The sequence below is a fragment of the Procambarus clarkii genome, chromosome 26 (genome assembly GCF_040958095.1).
Source record: "Procambarus clarkii isolate CNS0578487 chromosome 26, FALCON_Pclarkii_2.0, whole genome shotgun sequence".
Lineage (NCBI taxonomy): Eukaryota > Metazoa > Arthropoda > Malacostraca > Decapoda > Cambaridae > Procambarus > Procambarus clarkii.
In genome coordinates, this window is record NC_091175.1 from 13,653,441 (window position 1) to 13,667,666 (window position 14,226).

At 40.4% G+C, this 14,226-nt stretch overlaps 1 protein-coding gene and 1 non-coding gene across 2 annotated transcripts; both read left to right on the top strand.

Moving 5' to 3' along the window:
* Nucleotides 1–1,010: 1,010 nt before the first annotated feature.
* TRNAK-UUU (transfer RNA lysine (anticodon UUU)) lies at nucleotides 1,011–1,083 on the top strand. The gene has a single exon. It is a non-coding gene; the product is annotated as a tRNA-Lys (tRNA).
* Nucleotides 1,084–11,882: 10,799 nt separating this feature from the next.
* LOC123756630 (golgin subfamily A member 6-like protein 25) lies at nucleotides 11,883–13,031 on the top strand. Its single transcript, XM_045739859.2, has one exon. The coding sequence runs from the start codon at nucleotides 11,883–11,885 to the stop codon at nucleotides 13,029–13,031; it is 1,149 nt and encodes a 382-aa protein (XP_045595815.2).
* The last annotated feature ends 1,195 nt before the right edge of the window (nucleotides 13,032–14,226 follow it).

Here is a 14,226-nt window from a genome sequence, read left to right on the forward strand (position 1 = left end):
CACGAAAGTAGCATACATAAGTAGGGTGACTATATACAACCTATGCCAAGGTCTACTAGTTAGTGTGAATGTATGGTGCGAGGGTGAGAGACTTGGACCTCTCTTCACTGGAGGAAACACAGAATAGCTGTTATGATTTCAATTAAGATGATGATAATGTGAATCGATAGACATGAATAATGTTCAGAGTGAGAAGTAGGATATATATATATATATATATATATATATATATATATATATATATATATATATATATATATATATATATATATATATATATATATATATATATGTCGTACCTAGTAGCCAGAACGCACTTCTCAGCCTACTATGCAAGGCCCGATTTGCCTAATAAGCCAAGTTTTCCTGAATTAATATATTTATTTTATTTTTTTTCTTATGAAATGATAAAGCTACCCATTTCATTATGTATGAGGTCAATTTTTTTTTATTGGAGTTAAAATAAACGTAGATATATGACCGAACCTAACCAACCCTACCTATCCTAACCTAACCTATCTTTATAGGTTAGGTTAGGTTAGGTAGCCGAAAAAGTTAGGTTAGGTTAGGTAGGTTAGGTAGTCGAAAAACAATTAATTCATAAAAACTTGGCTTATTAGGCAAATCGGGCCTTGCATAGTAGGCCGAGAAGTGCGTTCTGGCTACATATATATATATATATATATATATATATATATATATATATATATATATATATATATATATATATATATATAAGAAAGAACTTATTCAATGTAAGTCTTGTTAATGAATGGAACTACTTAGCCCATGTTCAAGCTCCATCTATGTGCAATATAAAATGTAAATATTACATGAAATGTGAAAGAGTAATTACAGTAAGTTGAGTAATTACATTAAACAATTGCCAGTCAGCGCTCAGCCCTGTATTGTACGTATGAAGAAATAATAATAGTTAAACCAAAAGTTATAATAACAGATATAATGAGAAACGCGAGCGAGCAGACACACACACACACAGACCCACAAGCGCCCGGATAGCTCAGTCGGTAGAGCATTAGGCTTTTAACCTAAGGGTCCAGGGTTCGAGTCCCTGTTCGGGCTACATATTTATTGATGAAATCTTTGATTAATATTTTTGAGCTACTAGAATATTTTACCAAAAATTCTTAGCCAAATGAATTTTTTAGCGGCCTCGCGGCTGAGTGGACAGAGCTCTGGGGTCGTAGTCCTAAGGCTCGGGTTCGATTCCCGGCCGAGGCAGAAACAAATGGGCAGCGTTTCCTTTACCCTAATGCATTTGTTCACCTAGTAGTAAATAGGTACCTGGGAGTTAGACACTTGCTACGGGCTGCTTCCTGGGGATGTGTGTGTGTGTGTGTGTGTGTGTGTGTGTGTGTGTGTGTGTGTGTGTGTGTGTGTGTGTGTGTGTGTTAGAGAGAAATATATGTAGTAGATATAACAGAAAAAAGAGATTGGTTAGAAAGGCGCGTTCCAAGAGCTAATAGCTCGATTCTAAAGGCACAAATAGTAAATACACACACACACGAATGGTCTGAATAGACACACACACGAATGAATGAATGGTCCAACAAATGTCTACTAAAGTTCAACCCGAGTAAATGTAGGATAATGAAACTAAGCAGTGGAAACAGGAGGCCAGACACAGGGTACAGAATGGGAGATGAAGTCCTTCGTGAAAAGAACACAGAGAAAGATCTTGGAGTTGATATCACACCAAACCTGTTTCCTGAAGCCCACATAAAAAGAATAACATATGCGGCGTATGCAGGGCTGGCTAATATCAGAATTGCCTTCAGGAACCTGTGCAAGGAAGCATCCAGAACCTCGTATGCAACATATGTAATAGCAATCCTGGAGTATGCGGCCCCAGCATGGAGCCCGTATCTAGTCAAGCACAAGACGAAGCTGGAAAAAGTTCAGAGGTATGCCACTAGGCTAGTTCCAGAACTAAGAGGCATGAGTTACATGGAAAGGTTGCGAGAAATGCACCTCACGACACTGGAAGACAGAAGAGTAAGGGATGACATGATCACTACCTACAAAATTCTCAGAGGAATTGACATGGTAGATATAGACAAACTGTTTAACACGGGTAGTACGCGAACAAAGGGACACAGATGGAAACTGAGTACAAAAATGAGCCACAGGGACGTTAGAAAAAACTTTTTCAGTGTCAGAGTAGTTAACAAATGGAATGCATTAAGTAGTGATGTGGTGGAGGCTGACTCCATACACAGTTTCAAATGTGGATATGATATAGCCCAGTAGGCTCAGGAATCTGTACACCTGTTGACTGACAGTTGAGAGGCGGGACACATACACACACACACACACACACACACACTCATACACACACACACACATACACACACACACACACACACACACACACACACACACACACACACACACACACACACACACACACACACACACACACACACACACAAACACACACACACACACACACACACACTCACACACACACACACCATTGCCCAGCTGGGAACGCTATTGCACAAGCCCTCTACCCCCCCACCCTCCCCCCTGCTCCAGCCCACCAACTACCGGTGAGACAGATCATGTTGCAGGCCGCGCCACCGCTGGACAATCAAGAAACAAGAGCGAGTGTTGGGAGTCATTAGCGCCCAGCTGGTTGTTCCTCTGCCTGCATACTGAGCAGAAACACCCTGGCGCTCGTTCGCTCGCTCGACGCTCCTGATGCACCTCGTTATCATTAATTGACGTGCGCCTGACGTACGCGAGGAGAAATGCACGGAGATTCTGGGAAGTTTTCCGTAGACGCCGGGGAGGTCTTCTCCCAACGGGAAGTGCAAATAGGGATGCTGGATGCTCATCTGCCGACGTGAGATGAAAGTTGCTACGCTTGGAGCTCATCTGCCGACAGAAGACGAGGCGAGGGATGCTAAGAGACTTCTGGAGAGGACCAAAATAATATAAGATGCTGGTGAGTTCGTTTAAGTTTAGAAGATAAGGATGCGTTGAGACATGTATGGTTGGAGAATAAGGGTAATAAGGATGCTGGTATGCAATCAGTGACGATATATACGTCGATAAATATATATATATATATATATATATATATATATATATATATATATATATATATATATATATATATATATATATATATATATATATATATATAGAAGGTGACGATATATAACTGAAGGAATACATTATAAGTATCAGTGGGAACCTTTGTTGAATATATGTCTTAAATTTTGTATATTTACGTAATTGAATGTGGAACTGCTTAAACTAATTAGAGATAACTTTATCACGAATTAATGATCAAGAAATTTTGGAATGAGAGGATTTTCGATTATTTCAAAGTCAATTACAATCTGCCTAATATTCTTAGTTGGTTTATTATAGGTAAGGCATAGTTTATCTTCTATAGGTAGGGCATATTTCATCTTCTGTAGGAGGGACATAGTTCATCTACTGTACGTAGGGCATAGTTCATCTACTGTAGGTAGGACATAGTTCATCTACTGTACGTAGGGCATATTTAATCTACTGTAGGTAGGACATAGTTAATCTACTGTACGTAGGGCATAGTTCATCTACTGTAGGTAGGGCATAGTTCATCTACTGTAGGTAGAACATAGTTCATCTACTGTACGTAGGGCATAGTTCATCTTCTATAGGTAGAGCATAATACATTTACTATAGGAAGGGCATATACTGTAAAACTGACCAAATTAAATCCCACTCTAACATGCTAAGCTAATAGAAGATAATGTAATTATACACTTGGATGCTGAGGAATCATCTATGAGCAAGAGAAGAAGATGAGACGCTGTAAATGATCTGTGATGCAAGATGAAGAATAGTATGCAAAGGTAGACAAGAAAATATGATGCCAAGAGGGGGGTGAGGAGCAAGATACCAAGGGAGATAAAGAATATGATGTCAAGAGTGATGAAGAATTGTGTGCCAAGGGAGATGAAGAATAGGATACCAAGGAAGATGAAGAATAAGATGCCACTGGAGATGAAGATGTGAATGCTGGGTATTATGAATGGATGGGATATGAGGCTAAGGATGCTGAGGTGTTCATTTCTCGACGGGAGATGAAACTAAGAAGGCTGAGGAGGGTCCAAGAGGTAGATTTAATTGCGTGGTGGGGAGTTTTTGTGGAGGTGACGGGAATGCTGGTCACGTGGAGGTAGCGGCTGTGCTTGGAATACTGGAGAGCTTACTGGTGGTAAATGTGATGCTTGTACGTAGTGCAGAGAGAGAGGGAGAAAGAGAGAGAGGGAGAAAGGGAAAGAGAGGGAGAGAGAGAGAGAGAGAGAGAGAGAGAGAGAGAGAGAGAGAGAGAGAGAGAGAGAGAGAGAGAGAGAGAGAGAGAGAGAGAGAGAGAGGTGGAGAGATAGAGAATCAGTGAGAGAGAGAGAGGGAAGGAGAGAGAGAGAGAGAGAGAGAGAAAGAGAGAGAGAGAGAGAGAGAGAGAGAGAGAGAGAGAGAGAGAGAGAGAGAGAGAGAGAGAGAGAGAGAGAGAGAGAGAGAGAGAGAGAGCACAACTAAAATTAATAATAATAATAATAATAATAATGTTAAAAATAATAATAATAATAATAATAATAATAATAATGAAAATAATAATAATAACAATAATTATTATTATTATTATCCAGCAGCTAATGAACCACCCATAATATTAATCAAAAGTCTTACATCATAAGCAAAAGAAACATAAAAAAGTCCATATGATAAGAACCCATGCCTACGTAAAATTAAATAGACAAAAAAATGTACATGAAACCAGATTTCATACAATTTATTTGATTTATTTTAACTGTAACAATGATCCTGTACTTCTGAAATACAAACACAAAAAATGCTACCCTTTTGTTACCTTTCGCCACCTTCCCTAGCCTGCCCTTTTTCTCTTCTTCACTTTAGTCATCTTCACGACGAAGTCTCATTGTCAAAAGCACAACTTCATAAGAGAAACATAATTTTAATATAGAATATAATGAATTTTACGAATGTCAGTAAGAATTGAAACTGATTATTTAAATTGGCTGGAGAATGTCTGTCTCTCCTATTTTTCTTTCCACTGTCTATATGTCTGTCTCTATGTCATTCCTTCATTCCCCCTTCTCATCCCAAATCCTTATCCTGATCTCATCCAGGTGCTTTATAGTTGTAATGGCTTGACACTTTCCCCTGATAGTTCCTATCTCTTCCGTCTCTCTCTCTCTCTCTCTCTCTCTCTCTCTCTCTCTCTCTCTCTCTCTCTCTCTCTCTCTCTCTCTCTCTCTCTCTCTCTCTCTCTCTCTCTCTCTCTCTCTCTCTCTCTCGCTCTCTCTCTCTCTCTCTTTCTCTCTCTCTCTCTTTCGCTCTCTCTGGACGGTAGAACGACGGTCTCGCTTCAGGCAGGTCGGCGTTCAATCCTCGACCATCCAAGTGGTTAGGCACCATTCCATCCCCACCGTCCCATCCCAAATCCGTATCCTGATCCCTTCAAAGCGCTATATAGATGTAACAGCTTGGTACTTTTTCCTGATAGGTCCCTTCCCCTCCCCGGTTCTCCGTCCATTCTGTTCTCTCTGCCTCTCTCCTTTCTGCTCTTCCTCCTTCTAGTTGTTCCTCCCTCCCTCCCTCCCTCCTATTCTCTCACTCCCAATCACTCCCAAATTTTATATCAATGGAGATAGTGGGTTCCTATTGCCGTTCCAAAAGTCTGTAGATATTACTCATAGATAATATTTTTGGAATAGCAATGGTAAATTCAAAGTCTCCATTCTTTCAATTTTATGCATGGAATTTTTGTTAAGATTTTTTTTGTAAAATTACCCATGCAGTAGTTCCAGAGTTTAGGTACGTTGATGATATTTTGTGTAATTGGCTTTTAAATGTAAATTCAGGTGATTTTTTTTAGCTAAATTTAATCATCAGGTCAAGTAAATTTATTACAGAAACTTACAATCGACTTGAGAATGGTCCAGGACGGACCGAAACGTCGTCGTCCCTTCAATTTCTAGTGTGTGGTCTGGTCAACATACAGAAACTTAAATTTGATAACTGTCAACAATTTTTGAACTTGTCCAGAAACGAACAAAGTTTCTGTCCGCAACCTGCCAGCTGTGCGCCTGACAGCTGGGTGGACAGCGATTCGGGTTCGTAGTCCTGAGGTTCCGGGTTCCATCCCCGGTGGAGGCAGAGACAAATAGACAAAATGTTTCATTCACCCTGATGCCACTGTTACCTAGCAGTAAATAGGTACCTGGGAATTAGACAGCTACTACGGGCCGCTGCTTCCTGGGGAATGTGTAACAAAAAAGGAGGCCTGGTCGAGGACCGGGCCGCAGGGATGCTAAGCTCCGAAATCATCTCAAGATAACCTCAAGAAGATAACCCGTTTATAAGGAAGACTTTACTCTTAAGTTTGGTATAAACAGATAACATTTAAACGATTTCTCGAATAGTCATTATGCCTCTGGAGAAATATTTTGATAAGCATCCTGTTTTTTTAACCAAATATCTAAAATCTGTTACGGTTTGCTGCTCAACTTTAATCTTGGTTAAGTCTTTTGCTCAATAGATAGTTTCTCCTGGTCATACTTCTACGGGTTTATTATCTTGAGCTCCTGATACATCGATGCTCAAGAAAAAATCCTCAAGGAGTATAGAAACACCGAGACTGTGTATATAGTTGAAAATATTTTCACAAGAAGAAAACATATGTATAGAACATTAATCAACTTGTGTCAGTGAGCCCCCCACACACTCCATGTTGATGACCTTAGTTAATGTGGAATAACACTGCAATGTTAACACCACCACGAGTCTAGACTCTGATGATTATTGTCAGGTCAGCATATTTGGGGATCCCTTTGTGCAGGCAACCTGACGATAGCCACACTTCTCTTAATGATGTAATTGACTGCTTCATATCTAGCTATCATTCGCAGGCGAGGAGTCACAATAACGTGGCTGAAAAATGTTGAGCAAACCACACACTAGAAAGTGAAGGGACGACGACGTTTCGGTCCATCCTGGGCCATTTTCCAGTCGATTGTGAAGCTATCATTCTTGTGATTGTGACTGTGTAGCTATCATTTCTTCTGACTTACGACAGACGAAACCATGGTTGCCTTCTTCGTCAAGGCCCATTCAATGAAACTACTCACAGGGCAGAAGTCCTTGGCATAACTGTAGCTGCCCCACCAAACAATTAACATGTACGTTTATGCAAATCACCATATCTTAAAATCTACACAACACGAGTGACGAACCAATCATATGGGCACCGATGGACTCGTTACATACTCCTCGCGTATCAAGTGTCGCGATTTGTGTATTAATCTTTGATAAGTACACAGGTGTTCCTTGCCGTAGCCAGTAACAAACAAAGACAAGGCTGTTGAGTAAGGTTAGGTTAACGATGGAGAGAGACCAATCTCTCATGCGTCAAGGCTGGCCTGGAGAGAGGCTCTGGGAGTAGAAGAACTCACAGAATCCCCTCAAGGTAAGATATGGTACCGGAAACCAGGTGATAGAGAAAGCGAAAGACATGTAAAATATCTTCCCGTTAGGCTGAAATATAAATGATATGATAATAACAGTCAGATCAAGAAAAACAATCCGAATAATAACAAAAGGAGCATTAATTACTATTGTAGTAAATAACGAGGAGCAAGAAGAATAATGAAAACATGAAGCAACAAAAATACGTTTGAAACCGACCCGAGATAACGAGAAGTGTTATCCCATAACGGCATCACTGTTGCAAGCATAGTTACGAAACTAACCAATGTACAGTGCTCGTAATGCCACTCAGAAAAGTCAGCTCTATAAATTAAAGTCAGGAGCCTCTACACTCTACGTAACTCTTCCCCCCTAAAAAATGTCAGAGTATTCGCAACTCTTCAGCATCTTTGTTGAAACTCGCTGGCATTGCAATGAGCGAAGGACACGGTTGCTAGTCTTGACGTCGTTAAAGACAGTTACTTTGTATGTCACCGAATTAATGGAACACACCTTCAATTATTCATCAAGGTAACCTGTTAAGGGGGAGAATGGCCGATTGTCCTTGCATTACATACGCCTGTTGTGAGTGTACTCAACTTGATATGCTTGCAGGGGCCGAACCTCAGCCTCTCAACATTCAATTGAATGGTGTATGCCATTTTGGGCTCTGCTATATCAACATTTGAAGCAGTTTTTAGTCATTGTCGCCACCATTACACTTTTTTCGCGTTCGTTTCATTTGTAACTCTGAGAGTGGGATATGTTGACCAGATCACACACTAGAAAGTGAAGGGACGGCGACGTTTCGGTCCGTCCTGGACCATTCTCAAGTCGATGAGAATAGTCATCGACATGAGAATGGTCCAGGATGGACCGAAACGTCGTCGTCCCTTCACTTTGTAGTGTGTGGTCTGGTCAACATACTTCAGCCACGTTATTGTGACTCGTCGCCTGCAAGAGTGGGATAACTATTGATAACATCCGTGGCCCATTTGGTGGGTATTTAGTAAAGAACTGTGTGTCATTGTTCGTGTACCAACACTGGCATACGAGTGTGTATCCTTGTCGGTCGCCATAACCATTCCACTGATTATTTTGAATGTCGTAATCATGTCTCATACGATTATACTATCTTGCAATTGACGTGAGGCTTTATTCCATTTGTATGTCGTCGTGAGATGTTCCCCCGTCAGCTTTGGAACGTCTGGTGGCATATCTCCGGACTTTCCCCAGCATCTTTAAATATATTTTGATAAATATGCTTGTACTCACCTGGATGTACTCACCTGGTGTCAAGTCAACCGTAAAATCGTGTCCCTAACGATTCGTTTCTCCCTCAACTTTCTCCACCACACGTTTCTCAATAAACATTCTACAGCATACTCTTCACCCTCAACATTTCTCAACATCCACAAGACACAAATGTTTCGTAATAAGGACTAACCCAAAAATATGAAATATATACATATAAATATATAGATAACGTAGATAGCAACAAAAAGCGAGTGTCCAGCAGCTATGCACTGTGTCATCCTGGTGTGGGGCTGATACTCGCCCCAAATAACAAGGTGTGCGCGATAAAGAGCTGCACTTTACCGCAATATCTGTCAGAACTGTGCAACGCTCGTATCACCGCCTCCAGACCTTGAGAGTTTGCCTCGCTAGTGAAAGAGAGACTGCTTTAGTCCCACGTGTAATTATCGGCAGATGAGAGCCAACAAGCTGTGATGGGAAAGAGGGAGAGGGAGAGGGAGAGAGAGAGAGAGAGAGAGAGAGAGAGAGAGAGAGAGAGAGAGAGAGAGAGAGAGAGAGAGAGAGAGAGAGAGAGAGAGAGAGAGAATATGTTAGAAACTCCCAACGCATCGTATTTAGCTTCGTTCACTTATTGTATACACACTGAACATATAATACACAGACCCCCCCCCCCTCCACTCATCATACACAGACTCCTGCTTCACACACATGCACCCCGAACACTTCATACACACCATATCCTTTAACAAACATGAATCCCATTGCGCTTCAATTCCAAACAAAGTGATACAATGATACAAACACACGAAATTTGTTTGGGAAACACGTGTGTCCTCTCTAAGCAGCCGCCACATAGATCACATAGGCCTGCTTTAATAATTAAGAATATCTATTAAATCTCAATATGCCTAAAGAGCAAACTTGGACCCGATAATCCTGTAACTCAAACCAAGATTTAATCTAATTTGATAAGTACTCGCGTTAATTAAGAAAGACATTCTTGCTGTTGTACCAGAGTTTTTTTTCCGAAATTTCGGTAGATTTTGGCTATTTTCGTTTGGTTCTGGGGCTCTCGTGTTTTCTCAAATGATTTATTTTTTTAGTCTAGTTTTTGATGATTTAATCAATAAGTGGCTAATTACTGATGCACGATTGAGTTACATTTCTGCATGAATGGCTTCGATTTATATATGTACCTTTATTACTTGTTTCATTGCCCGTACCGCAGCAATGTTTGCCTTTACAACATTTCCACATGCTTGGGTAATATTTATGCAGACGTATATGAGATTTCTGCATGACTCATTTACCATTCTGAATCCCTGGAGTAATATATATATATATATATATATATATATATATATATATAGACATATGTCGTACCTAATAGCCAGAACGCACTTCTCAGCCTACTATGCAAGGCCCGATTTGCCTAATAAGCCAAGTTTTCCTGAATTAATATATTTTCTCTAATTTTTTTCTTATGAAATGATAAAGCTACCCATTTCATTATGTTTGAGGTCAATTTTTTTTTTATTGGAGTCAAAATTAACGTAGATATATGACCGAACCTAACCAACCCTACCTAACCTAACCTAACCTATCATTATCGGTTAGGTTAGGTTAGGTAGCCGAGAAAGTTAGGTTAGGTTAGGTTAGGTAGGTTAGGTAATCGAATACACATTAATTCATAAAAACTTGGCTTATTAGGCAAATCTGGCCTTGCATAGTAGGCTGAGAAGTGCGTTCTGGCTACTAGGTACGACATATTTATATATATATATATATATATATATATATATATATATATATATATATATATATATATACCCCTTCTAGGTTAAAAAAAATAAAAAATATATATATATATATATATATATATATATATATATATATATATATATATATATAAACAACGTTTATCCAGTAATGCAGAATAACTACAATAAAAATAATGTGATTTCTCTGTGTATTGAAAGAAGGGCGTCAAAGGTAGAAATACTTGACGACAGAGCCAGAGTGCATGGGGGGAGAGGGAGGGGAATTTGTGAAACCCTGATTCGGCTTAGGTAGAAGCCTCGGGAATCTTTGTGTGTGCAGTAGTATCCCAAGTTGCAATTTTTTTGACCATGTCGTGGCGTAGTCGTTTAGAGCATGCGTCTGGGAATACCCAGCACATAGGTTCGAATCCTCATCACGGCTCCTGTTGATTTTCTCATTGATATATCCCGATAATGTGATTTCTCTGTGTAATGATAATAATAATAATAATAAAATTAATAATAATAATAATTATTATTATTATTATTATTATTATTATTATTATTGTTATTATTATTATTATTATTAGTATTATTATTTTTATTATTTTTATTGTTATTATTATTATTTGTATTATTTTTGTTATTATTATTATTATTATTATTATTTTTATTATTATTACTCTAATAATACAATGATTGTCTGTATAGAAATGTAATCTATTGTACAAATTAATCCAACATTGTGCATATATAGTAATCATTAGGAATCCATCTTTACCATAATAAGTAAGTAGTTAACTCGAGATAGTAATATAAGACCCCTCTCTCCCTATCCCCCCCCTCACCCCTCTCTCTCAAACACAGTAATTTACAATATAATTCCTAATCTACAGCCCTCAAATAAATAAAACACCCACCCCAGCAATTATATCAAAATCTAACACTTATTAATACAGCATATCCTTCCAAACAAGGTGGTTCGATTATTAAGCCGCGTACCGAAAAAAAGTACTTAATTATCTAAGAAATCCTAGCACGACCATCGAGAGTAATAAAGGAAATAAAAAGAAACCAAGACAGTTAACATTTGCACTTTCCTTTAGCCTACTCCCTCCCCTTCCCTATCATCCCCTCCCCTATCATCCCATCCCCTCCCCTTCCCTCCCTTGCCCTTCCCTCCTCTCCTCTCCCATGCCCTCCTCTCCCCTCCCTTGCCCTTCCCTCCTCTCCCCTCCCTTGCCCTTCCCTCCTCTCCCCTCCCTTTTAATTTAACCGTATTAACATTCACTCAGTTAACATGAATATCAAATAGGTGTGACGCAAGAGTCAAGGGTCTGACGTCACACAGGTGAGATGACCATGAAGGCCAGACTCATCGTTCCGCAAGAAGGTTCAGGTGACCATGAGTACCGTATGTGCAGCTATGAGTACCGTATATGCAGCTATGAGTACCGTATGTGCAGCTATGAGTACCGTATGTGCAGCTATGAGTACCGTATGTGCAGCTATGAGTACCGTATGTGCAGCTATGAGTACCGTATGTGCAGCTGTGAGTACCGTATGTGCAGCTATGAGTACCGTATATGCAGCTATGAGTACCGTATGTGCAGCTATGAGTACCGTATGTGCAACTGTGAGTACCGTATGTGCAACTATGAGTACCGTATGTGCAGCTGTGAGTACCGTATGTGCAGCTGTGAGTACCGTATGTGCAGCTGTGAGTACCGTATGTGCAGCTATGAGTACCGTATGTGCAGCTATGAGTACCGTATGTGCAGCTATGAGTACCGTATGTGCAGCTATGAGTACCGTATGTGCAGCTGTGAGTACCGTATGTGCAGCTATGAGTACCGTATGTGCAGCTGTGAGTACCGTATGTGCAGCTGTGAGTACCGTATGTGCAGCTGTGAGTACCGTATGTGCAGCTATGAGTACCGTATGTGCAGCTATGAGTACCGTATGTGCACCTATGAGTACCGTATGTGCAGCTATGAGTACCGTATGTGCAGCTATGAGTACCGTATGTGCAGCTATGAGTACCGTATGTGCAACTGTGAGTACCGTATGTGCAGCTATGAGTACCGTATGTGCAGCTATGAGTACCGTATGTGCAGCTATGAGTACCGTATGTGCAACTGTGAGTACCGTATGTGCAGCTATGAGTACCGTATGTGCAGCTATGAGTACCGTATGTGCAGCTATGTGTACCGTATGTGCAGCTATGAGTACCGTATGTGCAGCTATGAGTACCGTATGTGCAGCTATGAGTACCGTATGTGCAGCTATGAGTACCGTATGTGCAACTGTGAGTACCGTATGTGCAACTATGAGTACCGTATGTGCAGCTATGAGTACCGTATGTGCAGCTGTGAGTACCGTATGTGCAGCTATGAGTACCGTATGTGCAGCTATGAGTACCGTATGTGCAGCTGTGAGTACCGTATGTGCAGCTGTGAGTACCGTATATGCAACCTCCTTTGGCGACACGTGTATTTTCATTAAATAATCCTTCTTACCAACCCTAAAATATCTAACTATACCTAACATAACTGAACCACACGTATGGTAACTGAATCTAACCTAACCTAACATAACTAAACCTAACTTCATATAACGTAATCTAACACAACCTAAATTAGCTTTACCTAGCCTTACTGAATCGAATCTAATTTATCTGAATTTATGCCAATCTAACCTAACCTAACCTAACCTAACCTAACCTAACCTAACCAAATCTAAGAGAACTAAATGTAACCAAATCAAAGATAACTAAACCAAGTTGGCAAGGACCAGGGGAATCCTATTGTCTAATTAAAACAAAACATTGCAAAGATCAGAAACCTAACCTCATTCGCCCCGTAAACAGCGAATGAGATTAGGTCTATGTGGCAGTGCACAATAGAAAGTTGTTTTCACATATCCATACATTAAAACATTGATTGTAACCATGATATATATGTTCTTCCGCCTACAGTTTAGACCTATTGTCTTGTGTATGACCCTCTGTCCTGCGTGACAGTGAATACCAGCATTATCCTCACTTTAATAAGACTTAATCGAAATCCTCAGATTAGGCAAAATTGTAATTAATTTTGTCAATAAAGATGTTATTAATAAATAAAGGTCTATTTAAGCACACCTACCTTGGTCCCTGGAAGCCGGTCGGCCGAGCGGACAGCACACTGGACTTGTGATCCTGTGGTCCCGGGTTCGATCCCGGGCGCCGGCAAGAAACAATGGGCAGAGTTTCTTTCACCCTATGCCCCTGTTACCTAGCAGTAAAATCGGTACCTGGGTGTTAGTCAGCTGTCACGGGCTGCTTCCTGGGGGTGGAGGCCTAGTCGAGGACCGGGCCGCGGGGACACTAAAACCCCGAAATCATCTCAAGATAACCTGAAGAAGGTACCCTGAGAATCTCACATTACCACACGCCAACTCTGTCTTTCCTTCTACCCCCTTTCCTCTCCTCGTTCCTTCCCCCTCATTCCCCTACCCAAAAAAGGCTAATTCAGAAGGAGCAATTATGTCTGGGTGGTTACGCCAGGTAGTCTGATCGGATAAATCATCATCAGAGGCAGATATGAATCAGGGGTTATTACCCACACCAACCGACCCCCGTTACTCTGATCGCAGCATCAGATACCTCGCATGTTTTATTGGAGCCGATTTCACGAAATAATATGATTTATATATATGA